This window comes from Symphalangus syndactylus, chromosome 2 (assembly GCF_028878055.3).
Source record: "Symphalangus syndactylus isolate Jambi chromosome 2, NHGRI_mSymSyn1-v2.1_pri, whole genome shotgun sequence".
Taxonomy (NCBI): domain Eukaryota; kingdom Metazoa; phylum Chordata; class Mammalia; order Primates; family Hylobatidae; genus Symphalangus; species Symphalangus syndactylus.
Window position 1 is genome coordinate 79,651,403 of NC_072424.2, and position 23,545 is coordinate 79,674,947.

General features: G+C 34.2%; 1 protein-coding gene across 10 annotated transcripts in view; it reads left to right on the top strand.

The window, feature by feature from the left end:
- GRIK2 (glutamate ionotropic receptor kainate type subunit 2) overlaps positions 1-23,545 on the top strand; it is a 677,547-nt gene that overhangs the window by 389,662 nt on the left and 264,340 nt on the right. For all 10 annotated transcript variants that reach the window (XM_055259892.2, XM_055259897.2, XM_055259905.2 and 7 more), the window contains one exon: positions 21,514-21,657. In XM_055259892.2, coding sequence (XP_055115867.1) covers positions 21,514-21,657 — 144 coding nt within the window. The remainder of the gene's footprint in view (positions 1-21,513; positions 21,658-23,545) is intronic.

Genomic DNA, 23,545 nt, shown 5'->3' on the forward strand with positions numbered 1-23,545 from the left:
TTAAAGCAGGAAATGGACTGAAGTGGAAGAGGATTCTGCTGCAATAAGAAGAGGTGTTGAGAAGGCAGGACAACAGTTCCCACTGAAGATGCCACTGAGTTACCAGGACCATACTCCTGGTCTTCTGAGTTCCATATTCTACTCTTTGAGTCTTTCACATGGATCAGTTCTAAGATGAAGTAAGAATGAACTTAAATAAATCCTTCAATGTTTATCCTCTAGAAGGACAAGAATATTTTAATAGCCTGAAAGCAGATGTTAGGAATCTCAGAAAATGAATAAAGTATAATCTTGAAAATAACTAGTGAAACTTCTGGTTTGATCTCCTCCCTAATGCCACCATTCCTCTCAACTTTTGATTCTTTAGCTTTTTTCCACTCCTTTTATTTTTTGAAGCTATTGATGTTACTAGAAAGATCTTTGAAGCAAAGACCACTCTCTAACATTAATAGATAGGAACTACTCCAGATGAAATTAAGTACCGTGCTATTACCCTGCATATGGCATTGTATTAAAATTTTGGTTTACTTGTTTGTCCCACTCACATTTTGTAAGTACTCCAAAGATCTAAATCATCTTTGATTTCCAAGTTTTATTGCCCAACCAAATAATTGTATTTGTTGTCAGTAACACATTAATAACATAAATGTTGTTGAATGACCAAACTGTAATGCACTTACAGACACAGGAAAGAATACAATGAGAAAGTATATGTTCATATGGGGCAGGGATATTCAAGAGACCTAAGAATGAGCAAGCAGAGGCATTTCCTCATGGCAATAAAACAATTAGTTAAAGCAATATATTTTCAAAATAGGAAACATTTATATTAATTAAAATAGTGAAGAGGGCAGGGTGCAGTGGCTCATGCCTGTAATCCCAGCACTTTGGGAGGCCGAGGCAGGCGTATCACAAGATCAGGAGATCGAGACCATCCTGGCTAACACGGTGAAACCCCGACTCTACTAAAAATACAAAAAATTAGCCAGGCAAGGTGGCACGCGCCTATAGTCTCAGCTACTCAGGAGGCTCAGGCAGGAGAATCGCTTGAACCCAGGAGGAGGAGGTTGCAGTGAGCCGAGATCATGCCATTGCACTCCAGCCTGGCAACAGAGCAAGACTTTGTCTCAAAAAAAAAAAAAAAAAAAAAAAAACTAGTGAAGAGATGGAAGGTCTTCAAGTTAAAGATCTGAGGTACACTATAAATATGAGTGTAGAAATCAATTCTTATTTAAAAAACAAAACCAAAATGTCTGTCCCATCTAAACTGATATTATCAGTTGTTAACGTACTTGAGATTTTCAGTTAAGTTGTTTCATAATTATGACATATTTAAAAAGCTTTATAATTCATAATTTTATAAATTTATCTAACTTTATTCTTACAACAACTCTGTGAGGTAGCTTACCATATTACTTAAAGATGAGGAAAATGAAGCTAGGATAACATAACTTCCCACTGCCACTAAGAAATTAAAAAGCTAAAAGTCTAAATCTCAGATTGTTTCTATGAAAATTGTACTTTTTCAAAATTTTGTGACAAGTTGCTACTACAATTTTTTTAGAGTAATGAGCGCAAGATAGAAAGCTAACCACACAATAAGAACATAAAGAGTCATAAAGGATACATATTGATATGTTTTGTTTGCATATGTATTGTTTCATTTTTTTCAGAATATCTCTCTAAATTTTTAAGTCTTCTTCAAATCATGCTTACAGATGGCCTTTGTAATAATTTAATTTTTAGGTTATCAGTTTTTATTGGCATTTGGAATTAATACTTATATGAATATTTGAACTCATGGACCTAAATTTCTAGTGTATTTTTGGTTTGCATACATCTAGGTCCCAAATTTAGAAAAAATTCACACTCTGTTAACACCGTAAAAATCTATTTTAATTCATCATATTGAAAAAAGTAAATATAAACAATATTGATGAATATAAACTTTTAAATGCAAGTACCTAATTTGAGCTGCAAATATCAAGATAATTGGATGTACTGGAGACCAGCTGGAAGTGCAAAGAATACTTCCCCTTGGTATTGACTCTTCTCTAAATCAATAGCAGTTCCAAATGTAGTAAAAAGCAGACAAGATTTAACAGGTTCTAAATTATTAAGGCCAGTGCATTGTTGCTAGAGAGTTCATTAACAATCTCATCAATAACAGCGTGGTTCATGGACATTAGTAAGAGCTTCATGTAACATTTTAAAACAGAATGAGATATCTCAATGGACTGATCTTAGTAAAAAAATTTAATTAGGTGAGAATAATTACATTAGTTAAATGGAACTTTTAATTGAAAACCTGTTGGCATTTTCTAATCTGCTTCACAGCTGTCCTTTAATCATTTATATTTAAAAAGTGAAGAGTTTCTGTACATGATGTTTGAAAATTATCTAAACATCTTGGAATTTTTGTATAAACATTTAAAGGAGTTTAGATAATGTGGCAGTAAAAACAAATAGGGTTTTCTGCTTGCGGAATGGTACATTTAAAAGATATATATATCAGAAAGAAAAGTTATAGAGAAAATATGTATGGTAAGTACATACTATTCTTGGAAAAAAGGCAAAGTCATTTTCTGAAGTTTTAACATTTATAACTTTAAAATTTCATGTATTGAACATCATTCCTTCTGAAGCTTTAAAATATTACAGGGAAATAATACTGTTTATAAAATTATCTTGTTGAATGTTGTTAAAGAAAATGGCATCCAACAAGAGTTTTTGAAAGATTGAAAGCCCATATTTGTGTAAGATAAACATAAAGGGCCAATGAAAACTCTTATTGTCAAAATTAGTGTCAGCCACATTTTAGGCTGTATTTACTGGTTGTTGTTCAAAATAAGCTAATTGGCAATCACTATTTTTTGGTAGCTTTCAGCTTAAGCCAGAGAGCACTGGTTTGGAGAGACATAGACATTTATTCAAATTCACAGGAACACTAAACAAATGGATTTGTTAATTATTCATGGCATTAATTCTGGCCGAGACCATTTCTTATCTGAATCTCAGCAACCGCTATCACTCAGTGCTGTCTACTTTACTTGATCTTCAGAACATTGCTGAATTTGAATATTCTTCCTAATTCATCAATTTGTCTCTTCCTTTCAGCCCTCATGGGTACTCAATGACATACATGTAGAGACAAAAATTTATATATATATATATATACACACACACACACACACACACACACACACATTACTGTATAGTTTATTTACAATAAACTATAAATTCATTTAGAAACAAGACAGAGGCTGTACTCACATTCCCTGCCCCGGTCTGAGCTGCTGACAGATTTGGCTCACTGTATTTCTGGGAGATAATACATTCTAGCTGTATGGCAAAGTGTGAAGATACAGATTTCTTCATATATATATATATATATATATATATGGAAACAATATATATATGTGTGTATATGGAAACTATATATGTGTATATATATGGAATCTATCTATATATATATGGAGAGAGAGAGAGAGAGAGAGAGAGAGAGAGAGAGAGAGAGAGATGGATGTGGTCTTACTTTGTCACCCAGGCTGGAGTGCAGTGGCACAATCTTGGCTCACTAAAAATCCATATATTTTTAAAGGTATTTCATCATGCAATTTCTGAAATTTTCTTTAATGCATTTAATTTGTAATAAAATCTCTCTGGTAGTTCAAAAACATAAGTCATAAGCAGATTTGTGTTTTCACTGTGAAAGAGGAGGCAAAAGGAGGTAAAATGCTGTAATATTAGAGAATGACTTTGGGTAGGAAAGAAAGAATTTTAGTTCTTCGAAGAATGAGGAGGCCAGGCTGAGATTTAATGTGCATGAGAAGTTTAACAGTGATGGTGAAACGACAAAGAAAAGACCATAATATAAATATTGGCAGGTTTTATTTGTTCAGGCAGTAATTTGCTAGAACATGAACACAGTCAAGGGCCTAAGAATAATTACTTTTGATTACCTTATTTGTTAATTTGTATGAAATGTTCATATAATAGTTTATTAAGCAAGCACACAACATTATAAAGAATTATGGAGAGAGACAGACATATGTAGAATGTAAAGAATAAATGATTATGTAGAGAAGACAGACAAATAAGGGTTATGGTTATATTACAAAACCGGTATAAAATCAGAGTAAAATGTGGATTTTCTAGTAATATGAATGTTAGCCACAGGACACCTTAAAATCCACCTGACTCAATCTCCTCCTTTTATAGATGAAGAAACTGAAGACTAGAAAAAATAAGAGTCATACTTGTCTAAGTTTACATGCTGGAGTGAAATTATCTGTGCAATAGCAGTCCTTCATTTAATATTAAATACAAGACATTATAATATTTTACCACTTATCTTTATTCTTGAATTCTAAATTTGTCAGTAACTCATATGTACTCAATTTTTTATTTTTTGGCATTCTGAGTTCAACTGAATTGTAGCATCATGTACATAACACATGGTGTAGGGATCGGGTTATTATATGTTAATTTCCTTCTTGCTCCTTTGCCATCTAGAACCTGATCTGCTGTTTTAAACTGCATGAGGCCTGTTCTCCCATTTAGGCTAACAGTAGGTGCAGAAGGGTTGAAACATTATACTTTCTAAACTGGTTCCTTGTTCTGGAGAGTATCCATCTGAAGAGATTACCGCTCTTCTGGTGATCATCACCATCATCGTCCAACACCTGCCTATGCACCATGTGCCAGGAATTGTGCAAACTGCTTTAATGTATTATCTCATGCAGTCTGTGTAGTCCACGCAGCTGCTGGTAAAGAACTCTGTTTCAGAGTAATACAAAGAGCCAGCAACAGAGAAAGCATAATGGCAGCTGCAGTGTAACTGGGAGAATTGTCTCTGACAATTGGCTCCCGACTGGGTCTGAGGGCATTTCTTCATCAGTCCCTCAGTTCAGCTAGCAGCCACTGCACACCTGCTCTGTGCCGGGCAGAGTGCTCAGTGCAGTGTGCCAGCTGAATGAGTGAGCACCAGCCTGTTCTCCATGTGTGACCCCCTCCTTCTTGCTCAGAGGGGTGGGCGATTGTCCCTTTAGGCTTGTGCTGACTGTGCAAGGGAGATCCCGAGGTCAGGATCTACCTCTTTGCCCATCACTGTTAATATCTGTATTATCTAACTTAAGAACTAACATTTGTATTTTTTTTTCTGGAACTATCTGATTTTTAAAGTAATTTTTCAAGCAACAAAATCTTTAGATCATCGTATTTAATTTTCGATTATAAAATGAGGAAACAAGGCAATAGGGATTTTTTTTAAATTATTTTCTTTAGTTAAAAGTCAAGTCAGTGAAAGATCCAGAATTCATAAACTTCTATTCTATTTATTAGACCATGCAACTCTTTTTGCTATGCACTGTACCTCAAATGGGAATTCAGAAATGAGCAAAATCTGAGATGTAGGAGTTCCAGAATGGATCTGCCACCTGCCAGCTAGCATTCAGATCTCAAAGGGGACCTGCCTGCACTTATTTAATGGAAAGATAAATGTGTTCAAGGAACTGTTACTATAAATTCATTTAGAACCGGGGCAGAGGCTTTACTCACATTCCTCCCCAGTCTGAGCTGCTGACAGATTTGGTTCACTGTACCTCTGGGAGGTAATACATTCTAGCTAAATGGCAAAGTGTGATTGTTATTCAGAGCTCCCAAATACCTATTTCTTTTATTGTTTAAATGAACTTTGTGGTTGAATTCATCCATTTATTGAAAAGTTCTTTTATATACTTACTACAGGCAAGGCAGTGTATGGAATACTATGTGAGGTATTAAAAAGACAGACGTTGTTCTTATCCAAAAGATGCTTGTGTTATAAAAGGACAAACAAAAGGCAAGAAAAATATAAACAGTTTTATTAAAACTAGAATGTAAAAGGAAGAAAGAAGATACAAATTAGTGATGTTTAATTTGCTAGGATTCTAGATAGTTCTAGAATAAAATGAAATCAATGGACCATCTTCCAAGAAAAATGGTGAATCTTTAACTTCTAATAGATGTATTAGAGTAAAATGTACACATTATAAACTACACATATTTAAATTACTCTTAAGAGTAATTATATTTAGATGTAAATTATTGCATTCAACATTGGAAGCATTTGTAGCTCAGGCCAAGAGTGCTAATAAACAACAAGTCTTGAGCAAAGAGTGAAATATTATCACAAATATAACCGTGCTTGGCCCAACACACAGAATAACCTGGAAAATACTGTGTTCTAAGTTCTCCCAGTCAGAATTGAATGGCGGTATCCAAAAGTCACTCCAAAAGAATGACTTCTCACCAGAAGAAAAAACTAAACATTTTTGATGGATTTTTGCTGAGAAAAATTTTTAGTACATCTGAGAAATTTGATATACTAACATTCTGTTCTGTATTTGTACATAGTTTGGAATTGTTTGTTTCTATTGTCTTCATGCTTTTTTCAAAGAAAAGCTATGTTTTAATTTTTGTGTAACTCTTGAAGCACCTATTTTAGAACTTTACAAAGGAAATGTAAAATGTGATAGAAATCAGAAACAGAAATAACATATGCATTAAACATGGACATTGGTAGCTTGGTAATTACTGCTTAGTTTCAGATTATTCTGTAAATGAAATCTAAGTACATATAAATATTTTAACTTCATAGAATCCATTATTTCTGTTTTTTATATTTGGAGATATTTTAATTATATATATAAAATCAAAATATTAAACCATGTCAATTTTTATTTGAAACTTTTTAGAACATCTAATTTCTTAAATTCTTCAATTATTTTAAAATGTATAGTGAATTTTTCCAGAGTATGAGGAAAATGTAAGCATACATAGATTTTACTATTTTTTTAATACCTTAAAGACTCATCAGTCATGAGGTTAGTTGATGGATGGAATAGTACTGGGTGACTAAGCCTATTTCTGTGGCAATAGCTCAGCCATAGAAATTAGCATTTGTCACTCTTCTGCCTGTTTCTCTGTTACACATTCCATTCTTAAAAGTAATTTGACTAGGTATAAGATACACCAAGCAATAAGCTAGTAAGAAGGTTAATGGATATTTAAATATATTTGCAGACATTTCTTATGTTCTTTTCAAGCCAGCCATTTGGAAAGATCACTATAGTTTTACTAAAATGTGTAGGACTATAGTGCGCAATTTTAAAAGTTTGCAAAACAAGTTTTTGGCGGAAAACATTTTTTGTAGGTTAACTAACTTATTTTGGAAATAAAAATAGCTCCAATCTAGTCTGAAGTAGGCTCTGAAAGGCAGCCCACATTCCAGTTGACAGGTGTTTGAACTAGCAGTGAAGCAGGTAGGGCTGCATTTTGCTGTCACATTAGCCCTGTCCGGCCGGTGCCTACTTAATTTGAGCTGCTTTCTTCTGCACTATACCCTCAGAAGGAACAGATATTCTCTTCTAGCTTTCCACTAAGTGTGGCCCATATATATGGGGGTGTGTGTATGTATAATATATAATGTATATAATCCATATGCATATATACATACATATAATTATAATTGAGAGAAATATATATATATATCTATATATAAAATTATAGTTGAAAGAGAGAAAATAGAAAAGATTATCTTATCTTCATTATTGATTTACTCCCAACCCCTGTTTAGCTTTTGTCTTGCCTTTGTAGTTTAGGATGTAAATGACCGCAGATTTATCTAACTATCTCATATGGATTTTAATAACCAAATTGTACTGATATTCAGTTTTAGTTTACTTGGTTAAATTACAGTTATGTTGAACCCTGAAGCATTCTTTAGAGGTAGCTATAATGTATAAAGAAAAAGTCAAGATTTGACTTAGGGACTACAATTACTTTTGTTGGAATCCCAGCTCAGAGACTTATTCTCCATGGTCCATGGAACCATACTAGCCTTGTATTCATAAGACACCCCCTAAACTATGAGATTTTCTCCCACTAGTTTCCCCTCCTTTGCCTATCACAGTTTCAGTGGGAATATGGCCTAGAGTAGGCAGGGATTATAATTGTTTAGACAGTGATTCTAAGGGTTAGGATTTGCCTGAATCTTATTTCTGCCAATCTTTTCATGAGACCTTGAAATAATTACTTTAACTTTCCTAATCTTCAGTTTCCTGCTCTCAAAAATGTTTGTAGTAACATCATTTAGAACATATGGTCTTTGTGAGAATTAAATGAGATAATGCATGTAAAGAAATCGGCACAGTTCTGTGGCACAGAATAAGGATTCAATATAACTTGAATTAAAATAATTATTGTTTTGTAATGATATTATAAAAATGATAACATAATCTAACCTGTGTTTCCCCTCCACTTCTCTCCTCCTCTGTTCCACCCCTCTCTTCTTTTCTCCTGTTTTCTTCCATTAAGAGAAGAGTCAAGGCAAGGAATTATAGAGTCAGTAAGAGAGGATGAAGATTCAGCAAAAGCAGATAAATCAATCTCTAAATTTGGGTGTAAGAGACGCCTCTTAAGCCCCAGCATGAAAGATACACTAGGGCCTTTGCCCTTTGAAAATCTCCCAAGCAGCAACTGGATAGAAGCAAACTAGAATGTTGAAGAGGGCTTTAAAAAGTGTTATATTGCTAGGAGTTAAAAGAATGTCCTTTGACACTCATGAAATAAAGACTAAAATTGCCACTTTTTAAACTTACTTTGTCCTCTGAACTAATCTTTGCATCCTGCTCAGTTCAGGGTTTGTTAGAATTATATTGATTCTATAATTTCTTTTTGTAATTGAATTTGTATTTATTTTACTTTTTTCTATTTACTTCATATGTTATTTTTTCAATTACCTTTTTTTTTTTTTTTTTTTTGAGACGGAGTCTCGCTCTGTCGCCCAGGCTGGAGTGCAGTGGCGCGATTTTGGCTCACTGCAAGCTCCGCCTCCCGGGTTCACACCATTCTCCTGCCTCAGCCTCCGGAGTAGCTGGGACTACAGGTGCCCGCCACCGCGCCCGGCTAATTTTTTGTATTTTTAGTAGACACAGGGTTTCACTGTGGTCTCGATCTCCTGACCTTGTGATCCACCCTCCTCGGCCTCCCAAAGTGCTGGGATTACAGGCGTGAGCCACCGCACCCGGCCCAATTATCTTTTTTCTAGGCATTGTTGGGCCTCTGTGTAATTCCATACCTACATTTTATACAGTCATTTATAGGTACTTCTTTCTTATCCTTATAGTGATCAGATTTCAGTAATAATTGGTCACAATCAGTGACATTATGAACCTCTGAAAGGAGTGTGGTAGCTCCCTCCAGGACAATGACTGGAAATGTGGGTTCCTAACTTGACCATTCCTGTCCATACTTGATGATTTAAATTATTTGTTTTACCTCAGTGTTCCTTGGGACAAATAATGTTTAAGCTTGATAACCTTTGATTTGTAGAGATATGTTTTTGGGGGTATACTATCAATTTAGTGTTGCCTACAAGAGTGCTTAATATTTTTAGAAAATTCTATTCACCAGTCACCATAACATGGTCTGACTCCTGTAGTAGATACATACATATACACATATACATACATGCACACATACTCCTCTGGTATATACATACATACATACATACATACATATACATACATACATTATGTATATGTGTGCATGCATGATATATGTTTGTATATGTGTGTATGTATATTTACCTTTTCTGTTTCTAAATTTTTAACTATTTTAATAATGTAGTTTCCTGGATTTATGCTATCCTATCCTTCATATGTTCAGAAATCTATTTTTTTCATGAAATTGTTTCTAGTTAATATTAGTAACTTTTTAACCCACCTATTATTGAACCATATTCATACATTAGTTTCTTTTTTCTAAAATAAACTACAGAAATTTATTTCTCACAGTTCTGGAGGTTGAAAGTCTGAGATCAAAGTGCCAGTATGGGTTCTGATGAAAGCCTTCTCCTAGGTTTTGGACACCCAACTTCTTGTTGCATCTTCCTATGACAGAAAGAGGGCTAGAGAGTTCCTGGAGTCCCCTTTATTTTATTTTATTGATTCTCAACGTATGTACATATGTATGGAGTAGTACATGTGATCATTTGTTACATCCATAGCATTTGTAATGATCAAGTCAGGCTATTTAGGATATTCACTACTTCTAGCATGATCGAGTCAGGGTATTTGGGATATTCACTACTTCTAGCATTTATTATTTCTCTGTGATGGAAACACTGCAGTCCTCTCTTTTAGCTATTTTAAAATATACAATACATTGTTGTTAACTGTGGTTACCCTACTCTGCTATCAAATAGTAGAACTTATTTCTTCTAACTGTAAGTTTGTAAACATTAACCAACTTCTCCTCATCTGTCCTTCTCATCCCAGGTTCCCTTCCAAGTTTTCAGTAGCTATCATTCTACTCTCTACTTCCATGATACCAACCTTGCCATAGCCCCTACACAGGAGTGAGAACATGTGATCTCACTTTCTGTGCCTCACTTATTTCACTTACCATAATGACCTCCAATTCCATCCATGTTGCTGCAAATGACATGATTTCATTTCTTTTTCATGGTCAAATGATATTGTATTGTGTACATATCCTACATTTTCTTTACCTATTCATGTGTTGATGAACACAGGTTGATTCCAAATTTTGGCTGTTGTGAATAGTGTTAAATAAACATAGGGGTGCATGTATCCCTTTGATATACTGATTTCCTTTCCTTTGGATAAATACCCAGTAGTGAGATTGCTAGATCACGTGGTAGTTCTATTTTTAGTTTATTGAGTGAGCACCATGCTATTTTCCATAATGGCTGTACTAATTTACATTCCCAGTGATATGGTTATGGTTTAGCTCTGTGTCCCCACTCAAATCTCTTTTTTTTTTTTTTGAGATGGAGTCTTGCTCCGTCACCCAGGCTGGAGTGCAGTGGTGCGATCTCAGCTCACTGCAAGCTCTGCCTCCCGGGTTCACACCATTCTCCTGCCTCAGCCTCCCGAGTAGGTGGGACTACAGGCGCCCGCCACCACACCCGGCTAATTTTCTTGTATTTTTAGTAGAGACGGGGTTTCACCATGTTGGCCAGGATGGTCTCAATCTCCTGACCTTGTGATCCACCCGCCTCGGCCTCCCAAAGTGCTGGGATTACAGGCATGAGCCATTGCTCCCGGCCTCAAATCTCATTTTGAATTTTAATTCCCACATGACAAAGGAGGGACCTGGTGGGAGATAATTAGATCATGGGGATGGTTTCACCTATGTTGTTCTCATGATAGTGAGGGAATTCTCATGAGATCTGATGATTTTCAAAGTGGCAGTTTCCCATTTCCATGCTCTCTCTCTCTCTCTCTCACCACCATGTAAGACATATCTTGCTTCCCCTTTGCTTTCTGCCATGATTGCAAGTTTCCTGAGGCCTCTTCAGTCATGCAGAACTGTCAGTCAATTAAATCTCTTTTGTTTCTAAATTACCCAGTCTCAGTTAGTGTCTTTATAGCAGTGTGAAAAATGGACTAATAAAGAGAATTGCTACTGAAAGTGGGGTAATGCTATAAAGATAACCTGAAAATGTGAAACTGACTTTGGAACTGGGTAACAGGCAAAGGTTGTAACAGTTTGGAGAGCTTCAAAGTACACAGGAAAGTGAGGGAAAGTTTGGAACTTCCTAGAGACTTGCTGAATGGCTTTGACCAAAATGTTGATAGTGATGTGGACAATGAAGTCCAGGTTGAGCTGGTCTCAGATGCAGGTGAGGAACTTGTTGGGAACTGGAGTATAGGTCTCTCTTGCTAGGCTTTAGCAAAGAGACTGGTTGCATTTTGCCCCTGCCCTCTGTGGAACTTTGAACTTGAGATAGATTATTTAGGGTATCTGGTGGAAAAAAATGTCTAAGCAGCAAAACATTCAAGAGGTAACCTGGTTTATTCTGAAAGCATTCAGTTATATGCATTCACAAATAGATGGTTTGAAATTGGATCTTATGTTTAAAAATGGAAGCAGAGCATAAAGGTTTGGGAAATTTACAGCTTGACCATGTGGTAGAAAAGAAAAACCCATCTTCTTGGGAGGAATTCAAGCCAGCTGCAGAAATTTGCATAAGTAACAAGGAGCTGAATGTTACTAGCCAAGAAAATGGGGAAAATGTCTCCAGGGCGTATCAGAGACCTTCACAGCAGCCCCTTCCATCACAGGCCCAGGGGCCTAGGAGGGAAAAATTGGCTTCATGGGCCAGGCCCAGGGCCCTGCTACTCTATGCAGCTTTGGGACTTGGTGCCCTGTGTCCCAGCTACTCCAGCTCCAGCGCCAACAGTGGCTAAAAGCAGCCAAGGTACAGCTCGGGCTGTTGCTGGGAACATTTACCCAATACCTGTACCCGCATTGTGTCTTGGAAGTAACTAACATGCTTATGATTTTACAGGCTTATTGGTGGAAAGAACTTGCCTTGTCTCAGATGAGACTTTGGCCTTGGACCTTTAGGTTAATGCTGGAATGAGTTAAGACTTTGAGGGACTATGGGGAAGGCCCCACATGATTGGTTTTGAAAGGTGAAAAGCACATGAGATTTGTGAGGGACGAGGATTGGAATGATATGGTTTGGCTCTGTGTTCCCACCCAAATCTCATATTAAATTGTAATCACCATGTTTCAAGGGAGAGACCTGGTGGGAGGTGATTGGATCATGGTGTTCTCATGATAGTGAGGGAATTCTCATGAGATCTGATGGTTTTATAAGTGGCAGTTTTCCCTGTTATCCCTCTCTCTCTCCTGCTACCATGTAAGACATATCTCGCTTCCCCTTTTCCTTCTGCCTTGATTGTAAGTTTCCTGCGGCCTCTCTAGCCATGCAGAACTGATTCAATTAAACCTCTTTTGTTTGTAAATTACCCAGTCTCAGGTAGTATCTTTATAGCAGTGTGAAAACAGACTAATACACTCAGCAGCAGTGTATAAGAGTTCCTTTTTCTCCACGTTTTGGCTTTGCATTTGTTATTGTCTTTTTGTTTAAGAACTATTCGAACTCAGGTTAGATGATATTTCATTGTGGTTTTGACTTGGATTTCCCTGATGATTAGTGATAATGAGTGTTTTTTATATGCCTGTTGTCTATTTTTGTGTCTTCTTAGAGAAATGTCTATTCACATCCTCTGCCCACTTTTTAATGGGATTTTTTTTTTTTTTTTTTTTTACTGTTGAGTTGTTTGAGCTCCTTTTATATTCTAAATATTGGTCCCATGTGAGACAAATAGCTTGCAAATATTTTCTACCATTCAACAGGTTTTCTCTTCACTCTGTTGATTGTTTCCTTTGCTGTGCAGAATCTTTTTATGTCCCATATGGCTTTTTGTGTCCCATATGTCTGTTTTTTGTTAATTGCCTGTGCTTTTGGGTTCTTAGCCATAAAGTATTTGTCTAGACCAATGTCCTAGAGTGTTAGTCTGTGTTTCCTTCTAGTAGTTTTATATTTTCACAACTTATATTTAAGACTTTAATTCATTTTGCATTATTTTTTGTATATGATGAGAGATAGGAGTCTAGTTTCATTCTTTTGCATATGGGTTTCCAGTTTTTTTCAGTACCATTTATTGAAGAACCTATTCTGTTTCCAATGTATATTCTTGGCTCCTTTTCAAAAATCAGTAGGCTATAAATATGTGGATTTATTTCTGGATTGCCTATTTTGTTTCATTGGTCTTTGTGTCTGTTTTTATACCAATACCATGCTGTTTTAGTTTTTATAGCCTTGTAGCACGTTTTAAGGTCAGGTATTGTGATGCCTTCACCTTTTTTTCTTTTTGCTCAGGATTGCTTTGGTTATTCAGGCTGTTTTGGTTCCATATGAATTTTAGAAGTTTTTTTTCTTTTCTATTTCTGTGAAGAATGTTATGATATATTGGTGGTAATTGTATTGAATCTGTAGATTGCTTTGGGTAGTATGGCCATTTTTACAACATTAATCCTTCCTATACATGAGCATGGTCTTTTCATCTGCCTTTGTCCTCTTCAATTCTTTAATCAGTTTTTTTGTAGGTTTCATTGTAGAGTTCCTCATCTCCTTAGTTAAATTTATTCCTAAAGTTTTTTACTTTTTGTTGGTATTGTAAATGAGATTACCTTCTTGATATTTTGGCAGGTTAGTTATTTGTGTATAAAAACATGGCTGATTTTTGTATGTTGATTTTGTGTTCTACAACTTTACTGAATTTGCCAAATGGAGTTTTTGGTGGAGTCTTTAGGTTTTTTAAAATATAAGATCATGTCACCTGCAAAAAGGGACAATTTGACTTTTTTTTTTTTTTTTTTCCAGTTTCAGTGTCCTTTCTTTCTCTTGTCTGATTGCTCTGAGTAGGACTTTCATTACTATGCTGAATAGGAGTTGTAAAAGTGGGCATCATTGTCTGGTTCCCGTTTTTAGAGGAAAGGATTTCAGCTTTTTCCCATACATTATGTTATTTGTAGATGTGTCATATATGGCTTGTGTTATACTGAGGTGTGTTCTGTTTATGCTTAGTCTGTTGAGTTTCTATTATGAAGGAATGTTGAATTTTATCAAATGCTTTTCTGTGTCTATTGAGATCACATGATTTTTACCCTTTATTCTATTGGTGTGATGTATTACATTTATTGTTTTATGCAGGTTGAACCATCCTTGAGCTCCTGGAATAAATTCCACTTTATCATGTTGTAGTACCTTTTGGATGTTCTGTTGAATTTAGCTTGCTAGTATTTTGTTGAGGATTTTTGCATCTATGTTCACCAGGGATGTTTGCCTGTGAACATAGATACAAAATATAGATGTTCACCAGTTGTTGTTGCTGTTGTGTCCTTGTCTGCTTTTGGTATCATAATACTGACCTCATAAAATGAGTTAGGAAGAATTATCTCCTCTTGTTTTTTAACAGGTAGTTTGAGTAGAACTGTTGTTAATTCTTCTTTAAAAATTAGGTAGAATATGGCAGTGAAGTCATCTGGTACTGGGACTTTCTTTGATGGAAGCCATTTTATTATTGATTCAATTTTGTTACTCTTATTAGCCTGTTCAGGTTTTCTACTTCTTTCTAATTCAATGTTGGTAGTAGGTTGTATGTGTCTAAAAATTTATCCATTTCCTATAAATTTTCGAGTTTGTTAGTACATAGTTTTTCATAATAGTCTTTTAGGATTTTTTTGTATTTCAGTGTTATCTATTGTAGTGTCCATTTTTTAAGTTCTGATTTTGTTTATTTGGGTCTTTTATCTCTTTTTCTTGGTTAATTTAACTAGAAGTTTGTCAATTTTTTTTAAAAGACTTTTCATTTAAATAATCCTTTGTATTATTTTTTTAAGTCTCTATTTCATTTAGTTCAGTTGTGATCTTTATTAATTTTTTCTTCTACTAATACTAGGTTTGATTTGTTCGTTCTTTTCTAGTTCCTTGAGGTGCATCATTAGGTTATTTTAAATCTTTGTATTTTCTTGGTGTAGATACATATTGCTATAAACTTCCCTCCTAACACTGCTTTTGCTGTATCCCGTATGTTTTCATGTGTTGTGTTTCAATTTTTATTTGTTTCAAGAAACTTTTAGATTTTCTGCTTAATTTTCTCCATGACCTAATGGTCATTCAAGAGTATGCTGTTTAGTATCCATATGTCTGTAGTGTTTCAAAAATTCTTCTTGTTATTGATTTCTATTTTTTTGTTTATTGTGGTCTGATATTTGATTTTTACAACTTTTCAGCTTTTAAAAGTTTGTTGAAACATTTTGTGGCCTAACATTGTTTTTCCTGGACTGTTTTGTGTGCTGATGAGAGGAATGTATATTCTGCAGTTGTTGGATGAAATGTTCTGTAAATGTCTGTTAAGTCCCTTTGGTTAAAGTGCTGTTTTACTCTGATGTTTCTTTGTTGATTTTCTACCTAGATGATTTGTTTAATGTTGAGAGTGGATATTCAAGTCCTTAACTGTTTCTGTATTGTAGTCTGTCTCTCTCTTTAGATCAAATAAAATTTGTTTAATATATCTAGGTGCCCTGCTGATGGGTGCATAAATATTTAGAAATGTTGTCCTCTTGCTGAATTGATCCCTTTGTCATTATATAAAGACTTGGTTTGTCTCTTTGTACTGTTTTTTGACTTAAAGTTTGTTTTATTTGATATAAGTATAGCTATTCCAACTCACTTTTGGCTTTCATTTGCATAGAGTATCTCTTTTTCATTCCTTTACTTTCTGTCTATATGTGTCTTTACAAGAGAGATGAATTTCTTGTAGGCAGTATATAGTTGGGTCATTAAAAAAATCCATTCAGCTAGTCATATCTTTCAAATGGACACCTTATTGTGTTTATATTAAAGGTTATTATTTTTTAATTGTTTTTGATTGTTTTGTATATAGTTTGTTCCCTTCTTTCTCTCATATTATCATTGTGGTTTAGTGGTTTTCTGTAGTGGTTCCAGAATTTGTTTGGTTCTTTTATATGTCTATCTCTTTATTGAACTTTTCACTAATATCCTGATTTTTTTTTCTTTGTATTGTTTCCTGTGTTTTCTGTGTCTCATTGAGCTTCTTTGGTATAATTATTTTGAATCTTTTTTCAGGCATTTCATAGATCTATTTTTCACTGCATCTTTTGCTGGATAATTATTGTGCTCCTTCAGAGGTGTCGTACTTCCTTGATTTTTTATTTCTTGTGTCCTTTTTTGTCCTTATGTTGATATCTACACATCTTGTATAATAGTTGCTTGTTTCAAATTTTTTTTTTTTTTTTTTTCTTTTGAGATGGAGTCTCACACTTTGTCACCCAATCTGGAGTGCAGTGGCGCCATCTTGGCTGACTGCAACTTCCGCCTCCCAGGTTCAAGCCATTCTCCTGCCTTAGCCTCACGAGTAGCTGGAATTACAGGCCTACAGCTACCATGCCCCGCTAACTTTTGTATTTGTAGTAGAGACCAGGTTTCGTCATGTTGTTTAGGCTGGCCTCAAACTCCTGACTTCAGGTGATCCACCCACCTCGGCCTCCCAAAGTGTTGGGATTACAGGTGTGAGCCACTGTACCCGGCCAGCTTTTTTCAATTTTTTTGGATGGATTTTCATACGGGAAAATTTTTCCTATGGATTTATCTATGGTATTGGTTGAGGGGGCACTTTAGCTTTGATTCTAGGGTTAGCAGTAGCATAGTCTTCATATGATTTTTACAGCATCAGTGGTGTCTGTGATTTCCATTTCTTAGACTATGATTATTAGTGGAGACTGTGTTGAGATTTTACTGGGTATAGGAGTGCCAGGTAGTTCAGTCCTCAGGCCCAGTGGTATTATCGGTGGGCTAAGTGTGCCTGTCTTTAGGCTCCTGTGTGGCATACAAGGGCACTGGTGTTAGTGGGCCCAGGTGGGCCAATTGTTGGGCCTCCAGGAAGCTTGCTTGTGTTCAGTAGTGGCAGCAGTGGGCATGTGTGTGGTGAATTCCTGGGTCCCTAAGCAGTATGCATGGCATGAGAAATAGCAGTAGTGATGGTGGGACCACCCGTGGGCTCCCAGGCATCGCATACTGGTGTTAGCAGTGCCTGCAACAGGCTGGATGGGCCAGCCCCCGGGAGAAGTGCACAGACACCAGCAGTGGTGAACAAGGCAGGGCTGTTCTCAGGTCCCTGGGTGGCATACTTGGGTACTTGGGGGATAGTGCCAGGGGTGTGGGCCTGCCCTTAGTGTCCCCTGATGGGTGCATGGGAATAGGCTGTGGTGAGTAGGACAGGGTGATCTCCATGCCCGAGGTATAACAATGTATTTCTTTTTTACAAATATATATTTACCAATTTTCTATAATCTCTACCTTTTCTTATGTTGCAGTACATTTTCATTATGTAAATATTTATGAAAAAATTATATAGAGATTTATGCACTCAAGTGCTTGTTGACATTTGTTACATTGTGTAACTTCAAAACCACCTTCACTACTTTGCTTATTAACTGTAGAGTGCTGAGTGAGAAACCCAGAGAAAAGGATATAAACTTTGGACAGATTATATGGATTAAATCCAGCTCTACCCCTATATGCTATGGTTTGTTTTTTGAGTTACTTAACTGCTGTCTGCCTTGGTTTCCTATTTGACACAAACTTGATGGGATTGCACCTGAATAATGGTTATGGAAATTAAAGGAATTAATTTAAGGAGAGTGCCTCACACACAGATATTGAATGAATGTTGGCTATTAATATTATTAATAGAAGACAAATTTTCAAATATTTGTGAGAATAAGAGAAGCCACATTTTTGTGAGCATTCTTGTGAGAATGAGAGAAACCACATTTTTGAAGCACTAGAATTTTCACACAGTTTTTCAAAGGAAGAAGATTTATAGACACACAATTTTACAAAGAGGACAATAGTTTAATCTGACAAGATATTAAATATAAATAGACAAATCTACATAATATCACAAAAATAACTAGTCTAAAATTAAAACTGAAAAGTACCCCAAACTGAAGAAAATATCATAGAAAGTATTTCAGAAGTTCTGTTTATTGATTGATAAGTAAAGATATTTTAAACTGGGAAATCCAGAAGTAGTTTGATCAGCAACCTTTAGATTACTTGTACCTTTTTCTCAAGGATTTATATTTTATTGTTACAGGCAGTAGTCTCACCATTTTGCCCAGACTGGGCTCCAACTTCGGGGGGCTCAAGTGATCCTCTTACCTTACCCTTCCAAGTAGCTGGGCTACAGATGTGTGCCACTGTGCCCAGCTATATTTGTCTCGTAGTTTAATAATATTATCTAATTTTTATAATTGTATTTAAAATAATAGATTTCAAAGAGTTTTATTATCAACTACTGTGTCCCTGATCTTGAAACTGAAACTATATACCAGAAAAAGATTTTTCAATTTTTAATTAGGCAAAATTATTTTCTAGCATTGTCATATTAAATCAGGTTACTACTCTAGGATTTTTATAGATGTCCTGTTAGATTATCTATATGTCAATAAGTCATGAGAAGCAATTTTCATGAAAACATGGAATTAGAAATATTATAGATTGTATTCTTTTAGTTATTTTTTCCATACATAGATCAACATTTTTATCTTGGCAATAACTGCTATGGTATTTGTAATCTTCCTCATACATTATATGTTAATCTTAAAAACTGTGAAAAATACGAAATAAAAATTTTACTCATGATTAATTCACAAGAGTTAAACATTATTATTTTATTGTGTTTTCCTGTTGTTGTTGTCGTTTATATAATATGTAGTGGTGGCTAAAAAGCATTCCTGAACAGGGAGGGTGGGCTTCCCCACTTGTTAGCAGTGTGATTTCAATTAGTTCTTCACTTTTCCCAACCTTGTTTTTGTTATTTATAAAATGTTAACAATAGATTTTTTATTATACTATTATTCAGAGAATAAAGTAAATATATTAATTACCCATATATATAAGAATACATACATGTGTACTTTAGATATTCTATTTAATTTATAAATATATATTGCTTTATAAGGTAATACTTTATATTACTCTATAAATATATATTATTTATACATATATATTTATAAAGTATATATTTATGCTGTATTTCCAATATAAACCATTATATATATATTTTTATGTATATATTATATATAATAGTTTATATATAATGTATAAAATAATGGTTATATATTAATAATGGTTTTATATATTATAATATATATTATGTATTACATACTATATATAATATATACTTATATATAAAATATTATATATAATATATGAAACCATTATATATTATATATAAAACCATTATTTATACATTTATATATGATTATGCTGGAAATGCAGTTCTGTGTAATCTAAATCTAATTTAACACAACACCATTTAAGATGTATTTAATTTCCATCTAGTCGAGTATTTTTCAAAATATGATTTTTTAGTGCTTATATAAGAAAACATTGTGAATTTATTTAGAAATTTCCCTATTTTGGTCATTCAGTAGATTTCCACTCATTTTTTTCTAAAAACAAACCAATGGATATGTAGCCTTTGTTCTTATCTCTGATTTTCTTAATGCTAATTACAGAAAGAGGAATTACTGGGTTAAAATAAACATAAATATTTTTAAGACTCTCTTATGTTTTATGCTGCAAAATTACCCTTTCTGTTCACCGTGATATATTTTAAAACACTCAAAATGTATCTTCCCAATTCTGGTGATGATTTTTGTGACTACCTGTGTAATATATGTAATATGTCCTCTGAATATTAACTTGAGTCAGAGACAAATATCAGTCAAATCCTCAGGCTCAGGATGTATGCCTCAATGAACACTACTAGTTTTCACTATGCATCCTTCAGGGTATGTGAAAATAGTCAGTAGAATTTATAAAATGAAGGTTAAGAATCTGAGTTATTTTCCCCCAGAGATTTATGAACTATAAAATAATATTATTATGTTCTCTTATTGCATTGTGCTCTTTAGCCATCTTCCATTTTATGTGGTATAGCTCCTCAGGATGCATTTGGTTGAAAGCTACTGTGTATACTCATTTTGTATTGTATTGTGGCAAATGCTGTAATCTACAGGGTTCCTATTCATTTTGGAATTCATTTCACAGCTCACTAATTGTGTGAATGAGAAGAGGAAATATATGCTTTTATTCTAAAGCATGCCAAGCAGATGGCCAAAGTTCATTACCAGGAGCACTGTCAGTGTGGCTGTCTTCTCTAGGTAGTAAGCCTGGCATCAGTCTGTCAAACACAGTGTGAGGGTCCATTTAACACAGCACTTGACAATCACCGAGCCTCTGTTTTCTTATGACTTATAAACATTTTATTTTTTTATCATCAACCTCCAAAGTGGTTGGTCATTTGAGCAGGTGAAAACACAGCAGAATTCATATTCATTTTACTTGAGAAGCCAAATTAACTTTTATTCATATGGAAATCTTGGGGAAAGGAAAACTGTACAAGAGATTAAGCTTAGTTTCTTGAAAAGCGGGTAATACAGCTATTGAGATTCAAAACTACCATCATTTCTGAGATTGAAACTTTTGAAAATTTGAGTTGAAGAAAAAGGTCAGGGTTTATATCTTTTTAAAGCTAAAAGATTAAAACAATGAAAGAATTTAAGGTTTTAAGTAAATTTCCCTAAAAATCTTGGTTTCTTCCTATAAAAGGAAACTGTTTACTTACTTTTATATACAATATGAAATTTATGTGACCATTAAAAATGTTAGCAATGTACTCATTGTGTGTGTGTGTGTGTGTGTGTGTGTGTGTATAGTGAGACAGAGTAAGAATCAGAGATAGTGACAAAAAGGAAATAAAGCCTGTCTTCATACATTTCCTACTTCAACGGCAGTACTAGAACTATATGTAATTGGGTTATTTCAGGAAAAGGAGGGTAGGTCAAATTTTCGTATGGAGCTGATGTAGTAATTTGATCATAATGTCTTGTTTAAGAGAACGAGAGCATGTTAGAGATAACATTTTCTTCTTTATACAAAGAAAAACGGGATATGTATTTCCCTTACCTCTTCCCTCTCCCTCCTTCCAAACCATCTACCACAAGTTCTACAAGTTATATGGAATATAAATTTCCCTTTCCCTTGCTTTTCAGACTGACGCTGCTCTAATGTATGATGCTGTGCATGTGGTTTCTGTGGCCGTTCAACAGTTTCCCCAGATGACAGTCAGTTCCTTGCAGTGTAATCGACATAAACCCTGGCGCTTCGGGACCCGCTTTATGAGTCTAATTAAAGAGGTATGTCAGGAGAAGAACATCTGCCTTGTCTCTTGTTGTCAAGCTGAATGAAACGAGATTATTGTGGTTTTTCTAGCAAGTGTCCTTTTACTTTATGTTTAATTTAAATTTTCTCTCTTTCTATAAATAAGCAAAATTAACATTTTTACTAAATAATACCAAATGAAAGGTGGGGGGAAACAAAATATCTATCAAAGTATCTATGAGGGTTAACATTTACCTTTCTGAATCTTTATATTTATTACTTTTCCTTTTATGTAGAGATACAGATTAATAAAAGAATGTTTATATTTTAGGCAACAAAATATAAAATGCATTTTTAACATAAATGTCATTTGCACTACAGTAAAATTATACCTAATTTGTGAGGCTTCAAGTATAGTTATTCAGATTAATTGTTCCTAAATATGTCTAGTTATTTAAATTATATGAACAGTTAACAAAAATAGAATATATGGATTAATCAAAGTGCAAAATTTACTCCATATTATATAATGCAACCATTCTTATGACCATATATCATTTCTGATTATGTCTATTATAGATCAAGAATATTCATAGTGAGAAAAAGAAAAGTTTTTGAAGATCATACATAGATACATATATACATGCATATATATACAAATATGTATACGTATATATTTTTCCTGTCATAAAAGAAAGTCCTTTGTTAACTTAGAATACTTTTCATAGACGAAAGTTTAACTGAGCCTTAATCTTTGCAATGAAATATCACAGGTATTATTACCATATGAAATTTTTTATTAATGGCTTAAAATAAATCATCAGTTCATCTTGTAATAAATTATTCATCATGAAAATAAAAGTGCAAATAGGATCATAATTAAGTATCTCTGAATATCCATGAATTTTCTTTGTCTAATTCTTATCAAACTCTCAGGTAGATGAATTAATAGTTTCTGAAGAATATGCAGTTTATTAGTTGCTCCATATTCTAACATTTACTTCTGGTTTAAAACTGAGCCTTAGTGAGCTGTAGACATAGTCCACAGGTCTGGCGAGATGAAGAATTGATTTTTCCAAACTCAGCACTAGATTATTGAAACAATGACATGTGTCAAGCAGCCCTAAAAGAAGCAGTTGTATGACATTCCCCATTGTATTTATTGTAGGGTGTAATTGAGAATCTTGTCCACTAAATCACAATGTCCCCCTTATGAGGACCAACAGGAGAAATTTCTCTCAGGTCTCAGTGCCAGGAAAAGCTCTTTCTCCTGAGCAGCTGGTATGTCTTAAATTATAGACCCTGTATATTGTGTTTTTATCATATTTTCTTCTTTGTTTTGGTTGCTAGGAAGTTCAGAATTGAATTTGTGATAAAATTATTTGTGCAATTTCACCTGGTATACATTTCTTTATGCTCTCTCTACCCCAGATTTGTTCTAGTGTTTTACTCTTCTATTCTTGTACTTCTTGATCTTTTTGTTTACTTTTATACTATTATCCATTTTTGTTAGTGACTTGAAATTTTTTCTTTGGAAGACGTTAGGCTAAAAATATTTTTTTCTTCCTTATTCCAAACCAGTGAACACATGTTTAACTTTAGCAAAGGCATGTTGCAATATGTTTATGAATACGTATTAAAATTTTTCTATTTCATTTGTAATTTATTAGCTGAAAACTAAGAATCTTGCACATAAGTATCCAAATATCATATGGAGACTAAGAAATTTGGTAATATTAATTTCAAATCCTTATTGAAATATTACCCTTAATCTACTGATATTTACTTCTTTTGGGTCTTGGTTATATTATTTTAAACATTTTAGTTGTGAGTATACATTTTATAATTGAAAATTTCTGTATTTAACTACTTTTTCCTAAGCTATTTCCAAATGACAAACAATGGAAAACGTCTAATTGTGGT